The sequence below is a fragment of the Dromiciops gliroides genome, chromosome 3 (genome assembly GCF_019393635.1).
Source record: "Dromiciops gliroides isolate mDroGli1 chromosome 3, mDroGli1.pri, whole genome shotgun sequence".
NCBI classification, from domain to species: domain Eukaryota; kingdom Metazoa; phylum Chordata; class Mammalia; order Microbiotheria; family Microbiotheriidae; genus Dromiciops; species Dromiciops gliroides.
In genome coordinates this window covers 455,451,646-455,477,505 of record NC_057863.1, presented here as the reverse complement: position 1 = coordinate 455,477,505, position 25,860 = coordinate 455,451,646, and the positions used below count along the sequence as shown (strand labels likewise).

At 35.7% G+C, this 25,860-nt stretch overlaps 1 protein-coding gene across 2 annotated transcripts in view; it reads left to right on the top strand.

The window, feature by feature from the left end:
- PSMD14 (proteasome 26S subunit, non-ATPase 14) overlaps positions 1 to 25,860 on the top strand; it is a 106,744-nt gene that overhangs the window by 51,346 nt on the left and 29,538 nt on the right. For both annotated transcript variants that reach the window (XM_043995849.1, XM_043995850.1), the window contains 4 exons: positions 13,680 to 13,751; positions 14,016 to 14,135; positions 16,248 to 16,318; positions 17,364 to 17,514. In XM_043995849.1, the coding sequence (XP_043851784.1) occupies positions 13,680 to 13,751; positions 14,016 to 14,135; positions 16,248 to 16,318; positions 17,364 to 17,514 (414 nt within the window). The remainder of the gene's footprint in view (positions 1 to 13,679; positions 13,752 to 14,015; positions 14,136 to 16,247; positions 16,319 to 17,363; positions 17,515 to 25,860) is intronic.

The window sequence follows — 25,860 nt, the reverse complement described above, 5'->3', positions numbered from 1 at the left end:
CTAGGGATTCTTCATTAGAAATCATAAAAATTGGGGGGCGGCTAGGTGGCGCAGTGGATAAAGTGCTGGCCCTGGATTCAGGAGGACCTGAGTTCAGATCCAGCCTCAGACACTTGACACTCACTAGCTGTGTGACCCTGGGCAAGTCATTTAACCCCCATTGCCCCGCAAAATAAATAAAGAAATATTAAAAGAAATAATAAAAATTAGAGAGTATTTTGGGATTGATTTTTCCAATGGTATATGAAATAAGATTCCAAATGTGTAGGAAAAATAATTCACATTATTATAGAAAAATATGGTAAAGAAAATATTAACAAAACTTGACCTGTATACTGACTTTTCCTCATTCTCTTGGTGTAGCCTACATGAGGGTCAAAGATATCCTTCTTAAAGAAAAAATAGACAGGCTTTTTTTTTTTTTTAAGGGTTTTTTTAATACAATTTTTGGTGTGGGTGTGGGTGCACGCGCGCACGCACATGCACACATTCGCTTCCCAATAATCTCCACTCACTGATCTTATGACAAAAGTAACTAAATATAACTGTATCAAGAAATCTGACCAAATGTTATGTTCTACCTATAGTCTATCACTTTTCTCTTAAGAGGACAATAGTACCATCCAACACCAGTCATCTGCAATAGATGTTGGTTATTTAATTCAATCTGAATTCTTCTGTCTTTTGGTGTTGTCCTTTCCATTATTATAGGCATTGTGTACTTTCTTAACTCTGCATCAGTTCCTGTAAGTCTTCTCATGTTGCTTTGAATTCCTAATATTTATTGCTCCTTAAAGCACATCAGTATACAAGATATAGCAAGTCTCAGTGCAGTTTTGAGCTAAAACTTAAACATTTCTTGATCAACATTTCTATAGCAAACTTTTCCTTTAAGCAAAAACTTAAAAGTACTTTAAGACTTTTGAGATACTCTGTATTCAAGTTTGTTCACATTCTCAAATACATGGGTACCTTGTTTCCAGTTTTTTGCTTCTAAAAGATGTGATATAATAACTATTTTGGTATAAGTGGAACTTTCTGTCATTGACCAGCATGGAATAGCTGTCTAATATTGGATAATAGGGTCAAAGGGCAGAGATGGTCCATTAGCTTTTCTCATATAATTCCAAAATGATTTCCAGAACTGTCGTTCTAATTCATAGGTCCACTGGCAGACAATTAGTGTGGTTTTCTTCCCTCAGTCCAGTACCTCAGAATTGGTTTAATTTACATTTCTCTTATTCTTGGTGACTTAGTTTGTTTCTTGTGTTTGTGGTTAGATTTCATTTCTTATTTTCATTTCTTATTTTCCACACTTGTCCATTAGGGAATGAATGGTCTTAGAAATTGGTGTTGATTTTCTATATTCAATATTAAACTTCTATGAGAATTGCTTCATGCAAAGCTTTTTGCTTCCAGGCACAGGCTTCTCTACTTATTCTAGTTGCATTAATCTTGCTGGTACACAGGCTTTTTAAAGATTCTTGGTATCTTTTTCTTTTTAAAACATCACTTTCATTTCCAAATATACAGTGTGTACTGACATTTGGGATGCCCTGTGTGCCTCTCCAACAAACCATCCTTTGGAACAAAGAATAACATACCAAGAGAGGAAAAAAACAGTTCAGTAAGAGTAACCAATGGAGTCTGAAAGCCTATGTAATATTCCACACCTACAGTCCCCCTCACCTTTGCAGAGAAGGAAGAGAGGTGTATTGTCTTTCTTTTCTAGGACCTAGCTTGGTCCTTATAATGACATGGCATTCTTCTTTTCATTCATATTGTTGTAGTGACTGTGTGTATTGTTTTCCTGGCATTCATATATCTTCCCAAGTTTCTTTGAATTCTTCATATTGATCATTTCTATAACACAGTTATATTCCATTGCATTGATGTATTCATGGACAGTCTGTTTAGCAGTTCCCCAGTAATAGGCACCTACTTTGTTTCTGATTTATGTGGGAAAGCATTAAAATTGTCTGCTTTTTTGTAATCTCTATTTCTTGTTTGGTTATGAATTACCTTTCAACCATAATTATATGAAGCATACAAAGAAGAAGTAGTATGTCTGGCCCAATTTTTTGGGAGTGTGACAATTTGTTTTTATCACTTATCACCTCATGTGGTATATAGTGAAAGATACTTATCTAAGTCTATTCTTTACTTTCTACTCTTCTTTTCAGATAGCTGGTTTTTATCCCAATAAGTGTTGTTGGGTTTTTTATCAGGCCCCCTGTTCCACTGATCCTACTTTTTTTGGGGGGGCAGGGCAGTGAGGGTTAAATGACTTGCCTAGGTCACACAGCTAGTAAGTGTCAAGAGTGTGTGTGTTTGAGGCCAGATTCGACCTCAGGTCCTCCTGAATCCAGGGCCAGTGCTTTATCCACTGCACCATCTAGCTGCCCCATCCTACTTTTTTTTTTTTTAAACCAGCTCCAAATAGTTTTGATGTTGTGTTATACTTCGAGATTTGCTAGTTTTAATTCCACCTTCCATTTTTTCCCCCATTATTTCTTTTGAACTGTTTGACCTTTTGTTCAGATAAATTGGAGGGAATAAAGAATACAATTAAAGAGCCTGGCCCCATACATTGATCTAGGTGTGAAGTTAAGTGCTTGTAAAGGAGGATGTTAGTGGTAAGAAGAGAATGTTAAATGGGAGCAATCCAAAAGTAGAGCTATGACGGACCAGAAAAATAGGAGGGAATAGTTTGTTTGTTTTTAATTCTTATTGCCCTTTTCCTTTCCTCCTCCGAAAACGGGGAGGGAATAAACATTTCAGAATGAAGAAAAGTGTTTTTATGTTGCTACTTATCCTTTATTACTTCTCCCGGATGATTTCTAAAATACAGTAGGAAAAACTTGTATATAAAATTCTAACTATCTGAATTGCAGCGTACTTTTATTAACGTTCTTTGCCAATTGATAACACTGTGTATATATAACATAGGTCAGCAGAAAGTTGACTGGATTTGGACTCAGAGGATCCTGATTAAAATCCCAGCCTTCTGATTTGCAATTTAAGTGATCTTAAGCAGATAGATCCTTTAACTTCTCTGTGCCTGGTCTTCCTTATCTATACATGAAGAGGTTGGACTAACCAACTTTCCAAATTCCTTCCCAATTTAAGTTTTTGAATTACTTTCTAGTTTCCTACTGTACTAGGAACTACTTGTGTGATAGTATATGTATTATTGGCCTTTTTAACAGATAAGGAAAGGAAGGTTCACAGATCATTTGAGCAAGGTTACACAGCTGGGACTTGAACCCAGGTCCTCACATTTAAAATACAGTTTATTCTATTATGTCACACTGGAAGTGTTGTTGTTGTGGGTTGGGTTTTTAAAAATAATCTACATGTATTTTTATTTAGAAGTTCAGGGGAAAAAAGCAAAGTAAACAATTTTTTAAAAATTAATAAACAGCAACCTTTTATTTTACTTATTCATACTGCTATAAATCCATTGGGTCCATGCTTCAAAGGCAGAAATGTGAGCAATGACAGCATTGCTCCTACATTGGACTAAATAACAAAACAGAAAGCACACTTAGGACTTGATGCTGCAAAGATACTTTGCAGAATAAAATCACCTGGGGTTTGGTGAAGGAATACATCTGGCATTCTCTTGAGCATCTCTCCATCCATCTTGCCTTTGAAATGTGTGAGCGGTGCATGCGCGTGCACACATAAACACACAGAGCCTCTGACTTGATTCTTATCTACTTCAGAATATCCTATCTTCCCTAGTATATGTAGATTGTCTATGTTCACAAATACACCAAACCCAGAGATGGATTAAAATGTGAAAGAATAAAATGGAATGTATGTAGATAAAACTTTAATTCCCTAGAATAGACATTGGGCACCTGCTCTTTGTGGGGGAATGTGCTGGGCTCTAAGAATACAAAGATAAAAACATGGTCTCTCTTCCTAAGAGGCTCACATTCTCCTAGTGGGAAATGAAATGGATAAAGGCAAAGGAGAAAGTACTACAGGGAAATCTGAGAAGAGAATACAGTGTTTTTAGCTGAGAGTAGTTGGGAAAAAATTTTGAACATCCAAGAAATATGCCTATATACATGTAATATTATGGGGTTTTTTGTTTTTGTTTTTGTTTTTTTTTTGGTGAGGCAATTGGGGTTAAGTGACTTGCCTAGGGTCACACAGCTAGTAATTGTTAAGTGTCTGAGGCCGGATTTGAACTCAGGTCCTCCTGAATCCAGGGCCGGTGCTCTATCCACTGCTCCACCTAGCTGCCCCCTACATGTAATAGTATAATAATGAATATGTACATTAGAAAAATACATAAAATAGAAATTTGAAAGGGACAAGAAAAAGAAATATTTGATCCAATAGTCACTAGAGAGTCACCAAAATTTATTGAGTAGGAAGTGATATGTATGAATAATGGATTGGAATGAGAAGAACCTTGAGACAGGAAGACCAATTAGGAGGCTATTGTAATAGTCTAGGCAGAAGGTGATGGGAGTCTGAACTAAAGTCCTGGCCATATGTTAGAGAGAAATATAGAAATAGAGAGAAAAGAACAGATGTTGTGGAGATAAAACTTGGCAACTACTTGGATTTGTGAGGTAAGGGATAATAAATCACAGAAGTTGCATTGTAAGATATCTTTGTAGCAATCTCATCCAACTCGTACTTAGATGGAACCCTCGCCATAATGTACCAACAAGTGGTCATCCATTGTGTCTGTTTTAAAACCTCCAAGAAGGGGAAATCCACCATCTCCTAGGTAGTCCATTCTACTTTTGGACAACTTTAATTATTAGGAAGTTTGTCTTGACATCAAGCCTAGATTTTCTTTTCAGCTTTCACTCATTGCCCTTGGTTCTTTCTTCCCACTTGGACCCAAATGCCACAAAATCAGTGTCTGCTCTGTTTGACAGGCCTTCAAATACCTGAAGACAGCCTTCATATCTTGCTCTACCCTATGAGTGTTCTTCAGGTTTAATACATCCAAATTCTTTAACTCTGAGTTTCTGTCTGTGGATTTAAAATACATACATGCATATATATATATATATATATATAATTATCACTAGTTTCCTTTGTAAGTCTATGTGTTTTAGGCACTTAAAAATAGACTGTGAAAAGCTCCATAAACTTAACTAGATTTTCAGAGGGATCTATGACACAGAAAAGGTTAAGAACCCCTGTTTTAGATGTTGAGGCTATTTTCCATGGTATTAGTTGTCCCTCCTGCAAATTTGATCAGCAAGCCATATATGCCTTTATCCAAGTTGTTGATTAAACTGTTAAACAGCACAGGGCCATGTACAAATCTTTAGGTTACTACAGTGGAGACCTCCTACCATATTGACATTGAAGATCGAATCTGGCCATCCTTCCGGTTCTGATTGCATTATGGCTTAATTCATATTTCTACATCTTCACTAGAATTGTATGAGATATTTTTTCAAAAGCTTTGCCTGAAATCCAGGCAAATAGAATGCATAGCATTCCCCTCATTTTCTAGTGTAGTAATCTTGTCAGAAAGACATGATCTGTTCTTGATAAAGCCATGCTGACTTTGTAATTGCTGTTTCTTTCTAGATGTTCAACAACCACCTCTTTAATAATCTGCTATAGAAATTTCTTAAGAATCAAACTCAAGTTGACCTGTACTTTGCAGATAGTTCTCTTTCCTTTTTTGAAAATCAGGAGAATTCTCCAATTGTGTTAGCTTTCTGGGTTTTCATATTCTTTCAGATATCACTGTCAGTAGTTATACCTCTCATTTCTTTCAGAACTAGTTCATCTGGACCACATGATCAGATCTTGAAGGAAATAGAGGAGCCATTGGAGTCATGGGCAAAAGTGGAAAGATTAGCCTTGGCAAAGAGAATTGCTTTCTCATTCTCTAAGACTAGAACAAAGAAATAACATGATCTTATTTGATCCTCACGGTAATCTTGTGGGACAGGTACTGTTATTGTCCCTGCTTCACTGATAAGGAAACTGAGGCTAAGAGGAGTTAAGTGATTTGCCCAGGGTCAGATAGCTAATTAGTGTCAAATTTGACTAATTTGGAATAGAGATTGAAGTCCTAGGAGGCTGGTGTTGAGGATGCTGATGACCTGGGAAGCAAAGGTATTCCAAGAGTAATCAATGTGAAGACCCCAAGGCCGTGGCAGATGGTATGCAGGAACTAAGGCAGAAAGGAAGACTATCAAACCAAAACATTTTGAAAGGATCGAGAATAATTTGGAAGTTCATAGATTATAGCAACAAGGTCCTGGACAGGTTGCTGTAGATAATAATTTGATTATTAAAGGAGTTGAAATATAAAATTACTGTGTAAGTTGGTAGTCATGAAACAGTATTTACATTGGAGAAAATGCTAAGTGATAGAGCATATTCAGGAGAAACCCAGATTTCAGTGTCCAGAGTTGGCAGGCACAGTGGAAGGGTTTAGGGGAAAAGTAGATAGGAACTGTAGAGTTGAACTTGATCAAGAATGAAAGTGCAAAAGATATGTAGCAAGGGAAATAGGTCTTCACTCAGGCATACAGCAATATAGAATCACAGAAATTATAGAAGAGCAAGAGGAAGGACTTTGTTCGTCATGGGGCATAAGGAGCACAAAATTCATAGCAGCTTGTTAAACTGAATCACTCCCAAGGTTTTCATTAGAATGTTGATGCAAGGCTATCTTGACCAGTGGTGCCTCCTTAGTTTGCTGTAGTGATAGTGGTGGTTGTGAGAGTGAGAACCAGGTCGGGCTTATGGCTTCCAGCACGAGGCATATGTCCTTTGTGTTTCCAAATGTCAGCCCCCCCTCCCCCCAGTTGTATTTGGGGGAAGGAGAAGAAAACTTATGGTGCTTATAAGGAGTCTTTGAAGGTGAAAAACAGTTTCAATAGAAGCAGAAAAGGCTACTTAAGAGTTCTACCTGACGTGGTGTTCCTCAGCTCTTTTTCTGAAAACAAATATTTTTCTACAGCTCTTTCACACTAAGTAGAATAAGTTCAGAAAACAAGAATTTTTTTCTTTGTTTTACTATAGTATCAGTAATTACCACTTTAATTTTTGGTTACTTCAAAAACAGAAATGACATTGACCATAATAATTTTATCTAAAAGTTTAACCAATATAAATTTACTACCACACCAAGGAAATCATAAGAGCCTCAGAAACTGCCTTAATCAGCAGACATCTGACTTGTTTGCCAGACGGGGAGAGATGGCTGCCAACAACATTAAGTTATAATGTAAACTAGTTTGTAAAATCTCTTTGAAAAAAAAAAAACAGAACCCTAGAAGCAGTATCATTTCATAAAGCAGAGAAAGATAGTGGAAGGCAAAAAACAATTTTAAGAACTGTTGGCAAGATTACAAATAGACAAAGTCATCCCAAAGACTTTAAAGGTTAAAAACAGAAGGACAATTACTGAAAAAAGAAAAATGGAAATGATTTGCAAACATCATCATAACTATATTTTCTGTCAAGGACAGTGCATCCATCCCACTTGGACCCCATCATCACAGTCTTAGATGTGCAGAAATGTAAAGTGATTAAGTGCAAATATATATACAAGGCAGTTTGGGAGAGAGAGCACTGACTTTTGGGAAGGGGAATCAGGAAAGAATTCATGTAGAAGATGGAGCCTCATCTTAAAGGAAGAGTAGAACTCTGTGAAGTGAGGTAAGGAGAAGGAGCATTCCAGGCATATGGGACAGTCAGTGAAAAAGGCAAGGAGAGTGAGGCAGCTAGGTGTCGCAGTGGATAGAGCACTGGCCCTGGATTCAGGCGTACCTGAGTTCAAATCTGGCCTCAGACACTTGACACTTACTAGCTGTGTGACCCTGGGCAAGTCACTTAACCCCCATTGCCCCACAAAAAAAAAAAGAAAGAAAGAAAGAAAAAAAAGGCAAGGAGACAGGAGATAAAGTGTCCAATATGAAAAAAAATAGAAGGCCAGTTTGTCTGGATAACCAAATACAGGAGGGAAAGAGAGGTTGGGGCCATATTATACAGGACTTTAAAAGCTAAACAGGGGTGGCTAGGTGGCTCAGTGGATAAAGCACCAGCCCTGGATTCAGGAGTACCTGAGTTCAAATCTGGCCTCAGACACTTGACACTTACCAGCTGTGTGACCCTGGGCAAGTCACTTAAACCCATTGCCACGCAAAAAAAAAAAGCTAAACAAAATAATTTCTATTTTATCCTAGATGTGAAGCCTGGCTTTGGTTGAGTAGGGTAGTCACATGGTTAAATCTGTAAGGGCATTGATGACTGGAATGATGAGGGGCTTGAGTCAGGGAGATCAGTTGGGAGGCTATGTATTACAATAATTTAGACAAAAGGTGAGAAGGACCTGAACTAAATTAGTAGCTATGTGAGTAGAGAGAAAACACCAGATATGAGAGATGTTGTGTAAACAGCAAGATTTAACATCAGATTGATTATGTGGGGTGGGGAAGGGGAGGGGCATCCAGGGAGAGAGATCTAGAAGTCATCTACTTAGTGATGAGAATTAAATCTACAGAAATGGGGGGCAGCTAGGTGGCACAGTGGATAGAGCACCAGCCCTGGATTCAGGAAGACCTGAGTTCAAATCTGGCCTCATACACTTGAGACTTACTAGCTGTGTGACCCTGGGCAAGTCACTTAACCCCAATTGCCCTGCCCAAAAAAAAAATCTACAGAAATGGGAAATAATGGAGAAGTAGTTATGGAATAGGACCTTAGGGAATAAAACACCACTTACGGGCACAGTGTGGACGATGGACCAGAAAAGAAGACTGAGGCGTAGTCAGACAGGTAGGAGGGTAACTAAGAAAGAGTAGTGTCATGAAAACTTACTAAGGAGATAGAATTTAGAAGGAACTTACTGTTGAAACCTAAGGACCCTTGTACCTTGCCATCCACCCTAGCCTGCACCCTTGTAACTTCTAGGCCTTTACATTTGCCTTGCAACTCAACTTTCCTTTATGTGTTGTCTCTTCCCAATTAGAGTGTGAGGTCCTTGGGAGTAAAGATAGTCTCACTTTTCTATTTGTGTCTGCAGTGTATGCTATAGTTCTTGGCACATAGCAAATACTCAATAAATGGTTTTTTCTTTCATTCACTGAACTTACAGTGATTTTAGAACTGTAAAGGATGCTATAGGGAGAGGGGAATATTGGATTGATTTCATTTTTAATTCTGTCCAAAAATGGGTTGGGACTAGCTTATATCATCCCCTGCCAGTTCAAAATTTCAGGAAATTTTATCTCTTTATCCTTATTACTATTTCCCTTATATTATTATCTTTATCCTTTTCATATTCATTGACAGATTCAAACAAAGCATGAAGGTTTCTAGGTTGAGATTAGGGAATTTGTGGTGCCATTACATACTGAAACCAAATTTGAACGGTGGCAGTGATGAATCTGGTTTTGAATATTCCCTTATATGTATGTTAAATTTTTGGTGATGGTGGCGTATCTGTGGACATTGTGGTTAAGTGACTTGCCCAGGGTCACACAGCTAGTAAGTGTCAAGCATCTGAGGCCAGATTTGAACTTAGGTCCTTCTGAATTCAGGGCTGATGCTCTATCCACTGCTCCACCTAGCTGCCCCGATGGTGGCATATCTGAATGATGACTTCCTATAGGCACTTGCAGGTAAGAGACAGACGGGTGGTTTAGATGAGAAATCAAGGCTGAAGACATACCTTTTAGTTTCAACCAAATAGAGATATTAGGTATGACCTACCTTTTAGATTCAACCAAATAGAGATATTAGGTGTGACCACTGGTGAGAAAGAACTTTCAAATGTAGGTGTTTAAAAGAGCACATCTTTGTAAATGACTCACTCTCACATAAGTTACTAATAGGATAGTTCATAAGGCATTCCACTGCACTTAACAGTTTGTCTTTAGTTTTGGTCTTGAGAACTCAAGCTTCAATGTAGTAATAGAATATTATTGTGCTATAAGAAATGACAGGCAAGATGATTTCAGAAAAACCTGGAAAGGCTTACATGAACTGATGCAAAGTGAAATGAACAGAACCAGAAGAACGTTGTAAGCCAGTATCACAGAACCCTCAAGGACATGGGTTAGAATGATGTGTACAAGACCTTAACTGTGATTCCATTTAGCCCAAATTATGATGTCTCTGAGGAAAATGGCTATTTATGACTGCTTCTTTGGTGAATGGAGCTTTAAATTTTAGGAGATTATAAATTATTTAAGCAGCTTTTAATAGCCTCAAGTAATGAAGACATTTCATTTGTAACAGGTAGTAAGTGGCACATGTATTAGAGTACTGCACTGGTAGTTAGGATACCCAGATTCTAGTCTCTTCCTCTGAGACTAAGCAACATTGTGACCTTGACCAAGTCATTTAACCGCTTTGGAGCTCAGTAGAATATTTGTATTCAAAATTTAGGATTGTCAGATTCTCTGAAATGCTATAAGAGTTGTACTTGACCTGCTCTGATTACATGAGGCTTTTAAAATTGCTTTAGAGCTTATTTGCAGGCGACTTGTGATTTTAGTGGTTGGATACCAAGACATTGGAGAAGGATGAAGTTCTCTGTCCTACTCACAAATGACCCTCTTTCCCTATTTATCTCACTTAACTCTACCAAAATACTCCTAATTCCTTATGGGGATCATATATAAATTTTTTGAGTACATATTTGTCAAATAATTTTTGTGTAACAGCTGTTATTAATAAGCAGTGTGGTGGACATGTGTTTATCTAAATACTTCAATATTTAAAAGTATAATTCCTTTGGTGTAGATTTTTCTCCTCACCAACATATAGATGATAGTGAAACTTAGCAGATTGTCTTGGAAAGTTGTTATAACTGGGAGGGGGCTGGGGGGAGGGGATCAACTTAGAGCCAACCTAGTGGGAAGCTTTGCCAAAGTCAGCTCATCTGGTCTTCAAACAGTGGGCCCCCACTCAATCACTTCCATACTTAATACTCTTTCAGCCTTAGAAAATACAGAATCATCTTGCCATGTTCTCACGTGGTGTCAGCATAGGTCTTTTATGAAGGTATTTAATTGTACCTGGCAACTTGGCAGTTACCCAGAGAATTCATTTTACTGATATCCTTAACCTTACTACTTTTATAGGTACATACATAATACATTTATAGGAGCAGCTAGGTGGCGCAGCAGATAGAGCACCAGCCCTAGATTCAGGAAGACCTGAGTTCAAATTTGGCCTCAGACACTTGACACTTACTAGCTGTGTGACCCTGGGCAAGTCACTTAACCCTTATTGCCCCCCCCCCCAAAAAAACCCAACAACCAAAAACATAATACATTTATAGGCATATACTCATGTGTCGAGGTTAGGATATCAATTTTGTGTAACTGCCCATTTGACTTTCTTTTGCCTTTTGCTGCATTAGTTTTATTCTCTCCCTGATCCAAAGAAGCCTTGAAGGTCATCCAGTACTATTCCCTCATTTCTTTTATTTTTTTAGATGAGGAGACTGAAGCCCAGAGAGGTTAAGTAGCAAGAGAACCAGGATTTGAACAAGGGTCCTCTAATTCCAATTCCAGTGCGATTTTGGCTATATCCCCTTGGTTTCAGTGCTGGCCTATAGGAAAAAAACATTAGCTCCTTTCCCAAGAAGGAAAGTCAATTTGATGGGTGTTAGATAGTTTTTTATATATGAAGCAGGTCTCCATGAAAGGGTAGTAATAAAGCAGCACCTTCGATAATGGGTATCAACTATGTTAATCACTTAGGAACGTATAAACATAAAATTAATTCAGTAGTCTTAATAAAAAAAAGTATAAGAAAATTAAGAAAAGAGGACAGGTGGGTTCATTACAGTTTTACAAACAAGGAAACCAAGTCAAAATGAGTACATCCTGTGATCCAGGTGCCTATTTGGCATTAAAATCCATGTTCTCCCATTTTCAGGCTTACCCTACTATAATGTATTTCAGGTCATTTGAAAGTAGTCATTAGTTCTCATGTGTTTTCAACATACCTGGCCTTTTCTCAGTAGTACCTCTAGTCATTTTTGCACATTGTGGGCTATTGTATTTTTAGAAGTGTTAGTTTCATCACAGAATCTCAAAAGTGGAAGGTCTATAATCCCCTCTATAAAATCTTTAAGTGTTCTTGCAGTCCCTTCTGCAAGACTTCTTGAATTCTTTATTAAAACACACCCTAAGGGGGGGCAGCTAGGTGGCACAGTGGATAGAGCACCGGCCCTGGAGTCAGGAGTACCTGAGTTCAAATCCGGCCTCAGACACTTAACACTTACTACTAGCTGTGTGACCCTGGGCAAGTCACTTAACTCTAATTGCCTCACATAAAAAACAAACAAAAGAAACACACCCTACACATAACTCTACAACATACAATTAATTATGCATTTAGCAAATGTGTCTAACATGTGCAGGTAGCTATATGTGTATAGATATAACATGCATGGATCTAAAAGTGCAACATGTAATGAATAAAAATTGGTTCACTTCTGCAGGGATTAATCATTTGAATTGTTCAGTTTATTGATCTACAATCTGAAAATACATTTAATAGCAGGGAAAGAAAGGAATATGAGGATTCTATGACCCTAAGTTGCAAAAGTAACTAATCCCATTGATTTCCACAACCATTCAGTGTCCAGCTTTTTTTTGTTTGTTTTTGGTGAGGCAGTTGGGTTTAAGTGACTTGCCCAGCGTCACACAGCTAGTAAGTGTCAAGTGTCTGAGGTCAAATTTGAACTTAGGTCCTCCTGAATCCAGGGCCAGTGCTCTATCCACTGAGCCACCTAGCTGCTCCTGTCCAGCATTTTTTAAAGCATGGTTGATCATGTGTGTTCTTGTTGGAGAAGTCATATTTCCTAAGATTTTAAACTTCTAGTTGGTAACAATCATATATACACATATATAAATGTACATATATACACTTGTAAGTGTGTATGTATAGTTTTATAGTGTTGAATTAATTCCAAAATAGATTTAGAAGATTTTGGTGATAATTTCAGTAATGTGTCCTTTTTGCTCAATAGAGGACACACCGAGATTAACAGCACTGTGGTTAAAAGGTTTTGGTTGAGTTTTCCCAAAACATTTCCGTGTTGTGCCATAGCTCCCTCAACCAATTGTTCACACCTTAGGCAACAGTGTTAATTTTGGAAAAAATTACTCATAAAGGGAGGGGCAGAGTATTTTGCACACAGCTTTTACACCTAGGGATTGAAGGTCCATACCTCACCCCTCCCTCCCCAATTGTATCTATATATCTGCAGAGAGCTGCCACAGCCCTAATCTGCAAGTTACCTTTAGCTGAAGCAGGGGGGGAACTGTTGTTTGTGTTGGTGCCAGTTAATCATACTGGCCCAACAGCATTTACATTCACACCACTATACTGTATGAGACACCTAGTTAACTGATAAATTGGAGCTATTTTACAACTGAAGGTAGGTTAGTGTTGCTGAAAGACTTAGCTCTATGGTCACCTGAACTGTGGCTTGGTATTTTAGGGTTTTTTTTCTATTAGGGTGCTATGGGAGAATATTGGGGATTTGGGTTATCATCAATTCAATATAGCAAGATTCTTTTTTTTTCCCTTGTAAGTGTTATATTATTTAAGTGAATACGATTCTTCAATAAGCACTGAATTTATTTTTAGTTAAATTGGGGTAGTTATAGCAAGTATTTGATAGTACTTATTGATTACTTGTTTTCTAGGGACCACCTACAGATGCTCCAGCAGTAGATACAGCAGAACAAGTTTATATCTCTTCTTTGGCGCTATTGAAAGTAAGTAGAGCCACTTACTTTAGTGTGTCCTTTTGCCCTTGTTGCAACTTTATTAGACTCTTGACCATTTTGATTTGGAATATATTTCATGTTAGCTAACATTTTCATGTATAATCTATTATTTTAAACATGTAAAATGAAAAATATTTTTCCCACTCTGAAGAAAAATTAATGTGTGTGTGTGTGGGAATATCTGGTAGGGCAAACAGATTTCTTAGACAAATAAGCTTTGAATCCAGTTGTAACATTCACTCTGCTTTACAGATGTTGAAACATGGTCGTGCTGGAGTTCCAATGGAAGTTATGGGTTTGATGCTTGGAGAATTTGTTGATGATTACACCGTCAGAGTGATTGATGTGTTTGCCATGCCACAGTCAGGAACAGTGAGTACTTTTACAGTTTCTTCTTGCAAGTAAAAGTGAGGGTTGGTTTTTTTTTCCATGCTAAATAACTTTTCATCATGCTCTGTTTTGGTTTTTTTGCAACAGAACAAAAATTTTGTAACATTAATGATAGAAATGTCTAGAACATGTCCTGGGTCTAGATCTCTTTATCAATACATTTTAGGATTTGAGATAAAATAATAAACTAATTGCATATATGAAGGAAAGGATATCAATATTATGTTTAAAAATCTACTTTTAGGTTTGAAGTCAGTTTCCTTTTTTTTTTTTTTTTTTTTTTTGCTTTTTCTATTGTTAAAAACCTACCCCTTCTTGATACTTTAAAATATGTGACTATAATGCTGTCTCTATTCTGGTTAAGTGTAAAACAAGTAATTTGAAAGAAATCACAGAAAATGTTTTCTTTTATCCACCTGAGGCAGATTATTTATAGACTTATATATACTATATTGGCATGTAAGGAATCTACTCTGTCTCTTTTAATGTATTCCGGTTTTATTTGACTGGAGATATATTTGGCCAGTATGACTAGGTGCATTTTTTCTATTTTCTCATAAGGTTTTTTAAATGTTAAACATCCTGCTATCGACAAAGCAGGTAAGCACTTAGAGCTCTATAGGAATAAAAGCAAAGCAGGTACTTAGGGAAGAATATATGCAACAGGGTAAATGAATAAGTTACTCTTAATTTAACCACTCTATATTCATTCTGTGTTAAAATTCTTTTTTCTTTCTTGTGTTTATTTTTTTCATACTTTCACATATTAAATGAAGGATCGTTTCTAGGGGAAATTTATATTTGAGTTTATAAAAGCAATGACATGTTGACCTTTGTTACATTAAATACGCAGTGCCGAAGTTTGAGCGAGAAAATCATGAAACTTTGACTTTAATTATAAGTTAACAGAGATCAGCAAATTTCTTCATTAACTGTTTTATATCAGCAATCAGTCCCTCTGGGGCAAGCACACCTTGTCTTATTTAGATTTCTACAAAGGAAGATCTCATTATTTCTCTGTAAGTGCTTGTTTACAACATAAAATATGAGAAAGTAACTTTGATCACCAAAATCACCATGCATAAATAATACTAGAAAGTTTTCTCTCAGTAAAGTTAACAGTTTGATACTCTAATGTTATACATTTATACTGAATGGTCCTATAAAAGAAGTAATGACATAGAAAGCTGTTGTCATTTAAGTAATATGACCTTTTGCGGATTTTTCTTCTAAAAATCCCAATTTGGATACATTGTCAGAAAAAATGTTAATTTTAAAGGCATGGTGATTGATCTGCTCTAGCTTTCCTGGAATATAGTTCATTTTGGAGGGAATTTTTGTGTTCAAAAGACATAGAAATTAAGCCAGTGCTCAAGTCATGTATTTCTTCAGGCCTACTTAGTAGACAAAATAACAATAATGCGTTTTGATAAATTGAGTACAAGAACAAAGCACCTGAAACTACCAAATTGATTATTCCCTCAAAGTTATATGATCATGGATTTTTGTCACTGAAAAAATTTTTTTCTTCTATGAGTAAAATATTTAGGATATTTTAATGCTAGCTGAATAAGTGCAGAATATTAACCTGGCAGTTGAGAATGCAACTTGAACAAACTTGTCTGAAGATTTAACTAGTCAAAGATTTAAAACTGGAAGGGGAACTTAGAGGTCATCTTCATGGAGTAGTAAAGAGTTAATATATGCTTATTGACTGGTGGAAGTGTACCATGAACCTTTCATCCAACCACACACTAAAATAATTTTATAGTTGTTTGGTCATAAAGTATAAAAAGTGAATCCAATCTTCTTAAGTTATTAACTATGAAGAGTTTGAGGACATTTGAAATGTAATTGACTGAAATTAGTACATCAATATCAAGTAACCTGATTTTAAGGATCACCACCTCAAAGGATTATTTTATGTAAAATAACAATTTTCAAGGATATTAAGCTGTCTCAAGTAAAAAGAGATTCCATAGTTATTTCTGTGAAACTGTCAATTCACCTTGCATTATAAGATTTTTTGTTTGTCTCTCCCCCCCCCCACCCAAGTTCCTTATGTGCTAAAGTGTAATCATCTCTCTTAACCAGGGTGTCAGTGTAGAGGCAGTTGATCCAGTATTCCAAGCCAAAATGTTGGATATGCTGAAGCAGACGGGAAGGTAAGGGTTTCAAATCAACACATAAATAAGTAGTTGAAAACATTTCATATGCTATATAAACTGTTTGCTTTTTCAGATACACACCTCAGAGTTATGTATATTTATGGAAATTATCACTGAAAAAATCCACTTGACAAAAGTATCATCAATATGACTGCAGTGCATCACCTACCTAGTTATCTTTTCCCTCCCTGATATACAGAAATCATAGAAACTTGCCAACCAGCAAATTGCCTCACATTAAAATTCTTGCCTCTCACGTAGTCAGCCTAGGCTGTAGCTCCCCTCTCTTCAGCATATGGACTTACTATCTAGTCACTTAGAATTGAAAAAGCTTGTGTTTTCCACATGTTTTGATAGTTACAAGTATATTCATATTTTGAATATTTAAATCTATAGGGATGTAAATTACCATTTAGGTGTAAAGACAGGAAAAGTAATAAAACATAATCTTAGTAGTCTATCAATTTTGGTGATTTCAAGCTAAACCTCTCAACAGTTGTCATTTTTTTGCTCAGATTCTTTTACTGTGGAAAAAACTTCAAAATTCATGTTAACAAAAGGCCCAGCAGCTGAACAGAACAGTGCAAATTGCTTTTTGACTGAGTTCCTAGTTCTACTGCTGGTTTAATTGATATTTAATACTTTCATGACAGTGGATCCCAGTGTCCCTTGTTCACGAAGGACTTTGTGCCTGGAGAAGGCAACTCCCAGAGTTAAGGAGTTAAAGAGTTGATGTTTACTTGAATGCTGAAAGGTAAAAACTGGCTCCAGGAAAGTGTGGCAACAGGGTGAAAAACTGTGAGCCTCACCCACCACTGCTAATGTGCATCTCTTAATGATAGCACTCCTTTGTCACACTGATTCATTTCCATGTTTTCAAGATAATATGGTGAATAATTTCAGTGTTTCTAATGGTGCTTTTTCACACCTGTGTGTTTTTCATATCTTCTTAATTTATACCCTGTTAGTGTAGTATTTCTTTTCATATCATAAATGTTTTACTACTTCCATTAGGAGTCCCTGAATGCCCTCTTTGTTTCAGGCCTGAGATGGTTGTTGGTTGGTATCACAGTCACCCTGGCTTTGGCTGTTGGCTTTCTGGTGTGGATATCAATACTCAGCAGAGCTTTGAAGCCTTGTCGGAAAGAGCTGTAGCAGTCGTAGTGGATCCCATTCAGAGTGTCAAAGGAAAGGTAGAGTTTGTTTTTCTTTATGGGTGTGAGGTGGTGGTGGGTCTATATCTAGGTGCTTTCTTTATAGCACATTATCTCAGTGGCCTATTTATTTATTTGATTATAAATTAAAATGTTTATCCATAATTAGATTCAGTCCATAATTGAAATTAATTAAAAAATCATGAACAATCTATAAATTTATTCTCCTACATATTAAGAATATGATTATTGATTTTTAAATTCTGTGATTGCTCCAAATTTAGTCAGCTGCCACTTTTAAAAATTGTATGTTTTTAACCCCTTAATGGTTTGAAAGATCATTTAGGAGTGATAACCCTGAACTCAAAATGTTTTATTAATATTTTGACAAATAGTTTAAACAAACTATATTTATGAATAGTAAGTGGGGCTGAGTACAGCACTTTAACAGCTAGTTACAAGGCTTTGTTTTGCAGATGTTGCACACGACACTTTCTGGCGTTATGTGTTCCAAATGTTTTAGACAATGAAAACTTGCCCCAAAGACTGGGTCTCAACCATTCACATTTTTTAGTGAGGACACAGATGAATGATTAAGTATGTTAAATGATTCTGAAAAGAGATTAACTTGCAAAGCATATTGGGTTATAGTTGTCCTTTGTTGAAATCTCTTTTGTTCTTGTTTAGTTCTTTTTTTTTTATTTCTTTCTTTCTAGCCCCATATGCCATTTTCCTATTTCCTGCCTCATGACAGCAGGGAGCAGCTCTATTATCACCTTCACAGAGCTGTCTGCAAATGTGAGAGGCAATTCGATTTTGCTCAACCACAGGGAGAGTGGATTAGAAAAACTACAGAACGTACAGAAATTGGCTAGGTGGTTACTGCTTTAAAATACTGCTGAGGTGTCTTGTTTGAGCATGTACTTCCATTGTAGTGCAGAATAATCGTTAAAATCACAATATATTTATGAAATCTTTTTATGCAATTTTGTAAATACTTTTTATAGTACTTAAAATAAATACTGACTTGCAATATATCAGACCTGTATTATAGTAGTAGTGCAGATTACATTTATATCTGTTCACTAGCTCAGACAAACAAAATATTACTGTTACTTCAGAGTGCTTATCTGTTATGAATTTATAGTCCAGCAATTTCTGATGACATATCATTATGATGAATCAAAATTGGGGTCTTTTCTAAATCATGATCTTATTAGTCTTGATTTAGCTTTTCAGGATAGAAGCTGCCCACAAAAGGAATAAAGGAAACTAGCACATAAGGGAATTCAAAATAAATAGCATCTGACACTTTGGTAGATAAAAATCTTTCGATTCATTTAATTCCTTTGACTATATGGTTATTTAGCCAGTATAGAAAGAAAAAAAGAAATTAAAGGCAGTGACTTGTGTTAGATTTTAAAAATTAATTTATGATATCCCACCACAAAATTTTCATTCTCATCCCTTATATGAAGTGCTCCTTGTTTTATTCCAGCTAATACCATTAGAATTATTGTCCTCTTCTTTTAAAAATAGCCAATAATTTTCAAATTGGAATATCAAATATCACTTTCAGTTTTTTCCTGCCATAATGTTTAAGTGATGAGTAATCATTGAGGCCTGATTTTAAGTGGAGGTAGCAGTCTGTTTTATAGCATTGATTAGAAAATTTTGGTTGAATTTCCATGGTAGCTTGACTTAACTGAGAAGGGGGTACTTTGAAAAGAAAAGAAATGAACATAAATATAGTGAAAGAAAACAGTTTCTTGACTCTTCTCAGCAATACAATGGTCCAAGATAGTTCCAAAGGACTCATGATGGAAAGTGCTCTCCAAATCCAGAAAAAAAGAACTATGGAATCTAGATGCAGATTGAACCATACTATTTCTATTTTGTTGTTGTTGTTGTTGTTTTTCTTTTTTGAGGCTTTTCTTTTTTGCTCTGATTCTTCTTACACAACATGACTAATGCAGAAATATGTTTAATGTAATTGTACATATATAACCTATATCAGATTGCTTGCTGTCTTGCGGGGAAGGGAGGGGAGGGAGAAAGATTTGAAACTAGAAATCTTATAAAAACAAATGTTGAACACTGTCTCTGCATGTAACTGGAAAATACTTTTATGAAAAAAAGAAAGAAAACAGTCTTAAAATAAAGTCTTACACAAACACAGTTTGACATAATTTTACATATTTGGTCATATAGTTTCTTTTAAGATTGCATGTGTTGCAATCCTGAGAATTACAAACCTAACTAAAATATATTGCTACTGTAGGTCAGTGATTGTTGATTTATATTTATATGACTTAATCGTTGTTACTGATTTTGTGAAAAGAAACATAGAAATATTAACAAATTCAATAAGGTTTATGCCACATTCTGAAATAGTCATGATGAAAATTTTATATTAACTTTCATGTCAAACATCTTGAATTATTTTATGAAAAAATTGCATAATCTAGGTTTAGCGTTTGATATGGGAAGATATCTGAATAAAACCTGTGTAGATATCTTAACACAAATAATTCACATAAATATGGGAAATTGTAATTCTTTCAGAGTTGTCTCAAAATTATAAGAACTACAGTGAATACAAGTAATGATCATGGCCACTGTATATTCTTATCGTTCTAAATAGCTTGTTATACAAATTTAAATTCCCAACTTCATAGAGGCAACTGTTGACATTACTTGAAATTGTAAACCACTTGTAAATTGTTTAAATTGAGCCTATGTCCTTGATTCATGAGCCTATTGGAAGTATCTTTTATTTGCATTTTTATATTTTTTACTTGAGTACATCATATATTTCCTCAGTTTTAAGTTATTCATTATTGTTATTTTTTTATATAATTAGACTATTTTGGACTTTGTTCTATGAACATAGAAATATAAGAAATGGAAAGTGTCCTAAGAGATCATCTTAGTAGGCCCCTTCCAAACCATTCTCAATATTGATAACTCAGTTTTATCAATAAAAATGATTTTACAAATTGGTGGTTATTGGTTACCTGTCCTAATATCTTTATTTTATTGCATGTAGTGTAAGTGTATAAAATGCCTGCTTATAAATGATATTTGAGCTAGGTATTGTATAAATTAATTTAGGCAAACACAATATTTTCCAACCTGCAGCCTATAATCAAGGAAAGAACATGAAAGCAAACAATAACAAAAAAGATTCACAAATAATAGCATACCTTAGTTGAACCAAGGCATGTTATATAATTGACATAGCTAACATGTTATAGTGATGCCAAACCAGGGTAGTTGCATTTGTATTCTAGTATAAAGTCTTCGTTATTGCCAGAAACTGCTATTTAATGAACTCTGAATAATAAGAAATATTATATTAAGTTTCTTGGGTTTTAAGGTATTTCTTTGCTTAGTTTATTTGTAAGGTATTCCAATTCAGAGACTTGACTTGGTTCCTCAAGTTGAAACATAAACTTGCTTGCTTGCAAATATTGCTATTGTCCACATTCCACACATAGTTTATCCAGTCTGTTCATTGAACATTCAGTTGATATGATGAGTTAAGTTTTAGTCCTATGTTGCTTACTCCTTATTCCAGGAAAGGTAGTGGTATGGTGAAGAGAGCACTGGCTTTGAAGTCACATGGCTTAGGTTCACATCCCACCTCTGACATTATCAGTGTGACCTTGAATATGTCACATAATCTCCCTGAACCTCAGCTTCCTCCTCCGTAAAATGAGTCTGAACTAGATGCTCTCTGTGATCTGTTCCATCTCTTCATCTATCATTCAATGACAGAACAAAAAGAGCTGTTAAATAGGTTTCAATATTACCAAATATGTCCAACAACATTTCTGCCTCTAGGAAACTGACCAGTTTTTCCTCAGAATTTGTTGTTTGTGTTGCAGTCTAAGGAAAGTTATTTTAAAATGCCAGTGATCATTTAACCCAAGTATAATCCTCTTTTTTTGTGGGAGATTGTTATTTAGGGAGTTTTCCATGTGTGTGTTTTCTTTGCCATATTGAATCAATTTGTTATTCAGAGAACTTTCTTGTGACAAACAGGAATAGAAGATATCATCAGGGAAATTTGTGACGTGAAGAAGAGATAGATTGGTCATGTGGTGAGGGTGAGGGAAAAACTGAGGAAGGCCTTCACATTGGGTAGATGAACTTACTAGAAGGACATGAACAAGGTTACATAAGATGAGCTAGTATGAATGGGAAATCAAATCTTTAGATCCATTTGAGTGTTGAGAACTTCCAGATGGATTTTTCATTAAGTTGTAATCCAGTTGGCAAATGTTTTTTTGGTTTTCTTTTTGTTCTAGGAAGGCAGGATTGAACAGCTCCAAAAATAGGAGGGATTCTAGAATTCAAATGCAATATTATTATAGAGGTTCTGTCCACAAAGAGCTTACTTATGAGAGAAACTGGTAGGGTGGAAGGAGTGTTGTAGTTGATGTTAGGATATGGGTTCAGAATCAGCTCTTGGCTTAATCCCTACCTGTGTGACTTCAGTCAAGTTATCTATCCCTTCTGAAACTCCATTTCTCTATCTGAAAAATTGAAGGAGTTGAACTAAAATAAGATTCCTTCATGCATTAAGTCAGTGATCCTACATAAAGAGGCGGTATCCATGAGAGAATTACCAGACAATCTTCTCCTAAAATTGAGTGGTACAGCTAGGTCATAAGGTAGCAGGTGTGTGCATACAATATATGCAGAAGGAATTAAGAAACCAACACAGGCCAGTATTGTGTGGAACAGCTTTACAGAGGAGGTAAGACTGGAGTTGAGTCTTTGAAGAACAATTAGGCTAAGTAAAGAGAAGTAAGGGAAAAGTCTTTTAGATGCTGGAGACGTTATGAATAAGGAAAATTTCACTTATACTACAAATTCAGGCATCTGTCACAGTGTAAAATCAGTTACTTTTCAGCATTCTCAGAGAGAGAAGAACAGGAAATTGGATGCTAGTGTGGAAAAAGAGAAAGACAGAGAAAAGGTGTTGTAATAACTCACTTCTCTGAGCCATAAGAAAGACACTGAGATATCTTAGGATAGATCCTGTACTTTGTTAATAAATATGGATAAAGAGATTCAAAACTGTGTGATGTTTTTAATTTCCCCAAATATCGCAAAAAAAGATTCTTCATTTAAAATTGAGCAATTTAAATTCTTGCTAATGAGGATGGTCGAGAACAAGGTCAGAACACAGAATTGATCATATCTATATCTTGGAATATTTATGTAAAATTCTTAGGAAGGTGAAGTTATCAACGACTGCAGTAATAGAGGGATTATTCCTTTCACATTTTCTAGACAACCTAATTTAGAGATACTATTTCTAGGTAATTTCCCTCAGGAATAGTGTTAAATAAAAGGACTATGTCATGGTAAAGGTCTGGTTTAAGTAGTTAATGTCTGCCAGTGATCACTAGTTTCTACTCCTGTTCTTAGCTTAGTTGTTTATTTAATGAAAGACTCCTGTCTGCATTATGGCTCTTAACATATAAAAAGCATTTAGCTGTAAGAATAAGAAGAAAAGCAGTTATTTTGTTCAGTCCAAATCACTTTTAATGTACCAGCCACTTCCAGTTACAATGGAGAGTCAACTTTAATAAAAAACAAGATATTAGATTGATTAGTCAATAAGGATACAGTCAACTAGTTTATTGGTAGACTGTATACTTTGAGTATAAACAACAACTGTAATTCCAAGCTCCACATGTCTTCTAAATAAACAGAAGAGTTTTAGAATCAACATTTTCCTCATATTATTCTGGTTTTAGTATTCATATAAACATTTTACTCATTGTTGATTAGGTTGAAGGAAAACAAAAGGAAGTAGGAAAAATATAAGTTCCATTTCAACTCCTAGTACAGATAATTACTGTTTTTTATTTACTTCCTATTTTTCACTTTAATCAGGTTGAAGTCTTAATAGCAAACTGATTTAATCTACCAAGATAACTGGAAAGAAAATATTACTGAGCTGTGCTAAAGTAGTTAATCTTGGGGGGGGGGGGCGATGAAGGTTAAATGACTCACCCAAGGTCACACAGCCAGTAAGTGTCAAATGTTTGAGGCCAGACTTGAACTCAGGTTCTTTTGATTCCAGGGCCAGTGCTTAAGTAGTTAATCTTAAGCCCTGTACCACACTATAGTTCTCTTCAATAAAAACATTTGCTGCATATATTCTGTTAGTTATTGGACAGTGTTGTATATGTAAGCAATGTAAAAGTCATGATCTTTTTAAAGTTCCAAAAACCAAAAAATAAGACACCAAATGCATTTCTTTTTAGTCTAATAGCTATGTTTGAGAAAAATTGATTCATAAAACAGATCCTCAGGTCTAGAGCTGGAAAGGATATTAGCAGCAATCTAGTCATTGTATAAATCAAACTAAGCCCAGAAACAAAGTGACTTGATTATGGATGTACAAATAATGCTGGAAAATCCAGGATTCAATTTTAGTTTCTCTAACTCCAGATCCACTGTTCTTTCCATTGTACTCAGTTGTCTTTCAAACCCTAGACAAATTCATTATGAGTTTATAATAACTGCTTTTTGGATAATAAAAGTTCTAAAAGCATCAATCAGAATATTCAAAAACAAGTTTTAAAACACTATTAAGAAATATCCTCTCGGGGCAGCTGGGTGACACAGTGGATAGAGCACCGGCCCTGGAGTCAGGAGGACCTGAGTTCAAATCTGGCCTCAGACACTTAACACTTACTGGCTGTGTGACCCTGGGGAAGTCACTTAACCCTAATTGCCTCACCAAAAAAGAAAGAAAGAAATATCTTCTCGTATTTTGTCCTTTAGTAATGACCTTTAATAATGATTTAATGATGATGAAGCCTTTCTTAATCTTTAATTCTAGTGCCTCTTAATTTTTTTGCTCTTTACTCTGTGTGTAGCTTGTTTGTATATATTTGTTTACATGTTGTCTCCCCCATTAGATTGTGAGCTCTTTGAGGGTAGCAACTGTCTTTTGCCTCTTTTTTTACTCCCAGTGCTAGGCACATACTAGGTGCTTAATCAGTGTTTATTGACTGACTGATTTCTGATTTTGTAACATTTTACATCTTTATAACATTTTATAAGCATTAGATTCATAGTTATGTTATCTCAATGTGATACGTATTTCACTGTTTCACCGTTAGAAAAGTTGTTAGGCCATTCTCTGTTGTCAAAAGGGATGAGCCTGTATATGGAGCTGAATTGTTGTTTCTGGTTTCCTGTTTATGTTAGTACGGTTGAGGTGACTGGACCTTTGAGGAGCATGATTGTCTTTGTAAAAACTTTGTAAAAATTTTCTTTTAAATAAAATTTTATTGATATTTTTGTCTTTGTCACCTATATTTCCCACCATATCCTTCTCCAGCCCCCTAACAGTGAGCCATGTCATATTCAAAAAAGAGAAAAAGTTTAGCAAAACTAACCAATATGTTGAAAAAGAATGTTATATGCAATGTTCTATACCTATGGTCCCCTACCTCTGCAAAGAAGTGAAAATAAAGATGTCTTCTCACATCTCTTTCCAAGCTTCAGTCTTTATAATTTGATAACATTCAATTATACTTCATTGTTATTCTTTCCTTCTAAACTCAATGTAAACTTTTAAGGCTTCCTCCCCCCTCCACCCCAATTGCACAATTTAGATTTGGGAGTTGAATATGTTCATTATTGTCACTCCCAAGTAAATAGGGGTTTCTTATTGGTTATTGTAGTGACTTCTTTCTCAGGTTCCTTGAAATCTCTATTGGGTCATTTTTCAACAATATTTCAGAGCAACAGTTATTTAGATATTCTTTACCACAAAATCTCAGAATGTTAGATTTAGAAAGGTGCTTAGGGATCACCTAATCGAACTTTGTTTCACAGGTGAGGAAACTGAGTTCCTGAGAGGTTTAGATCTCAGCTAGAAAAATAGCATAGCCTCAAACTTAAGATTCCTGACTCAAGTCTATGCCGTAATTTCCCCACAATCTGAATGGCCATGCTGGGTACTATAAAGCATGATTAATCATTCTTGTAGCAAACTAACAAATGTACAACCTGTCTACCAAAAAAGTCTGTGAGCTGGTGACTTTTAACAATTTAATCAGTAAATAAACATTTATAAATGCTAACTATATACCAGGCACTGTGGTAAGAGCTGAGTATACAAATTTTTAAAAAGCAGTCCCTGCCCCTCAAGGAACTTACATTGTAATGGGAGAAGACAGAACACAAAAGGAAGTTGAGAAGCTGGGGCCCGGTACATTTTGTTTTGCCTATATGGACCTGTGTCAGAAGTTGCCAATAAATTGGTGGGAAAATAAACCTTAGAAAGCTATCTGCAATTTATTTTTCTAGGGATATTGATTGACTTTTCTATGTATGAAGAAAAAAATC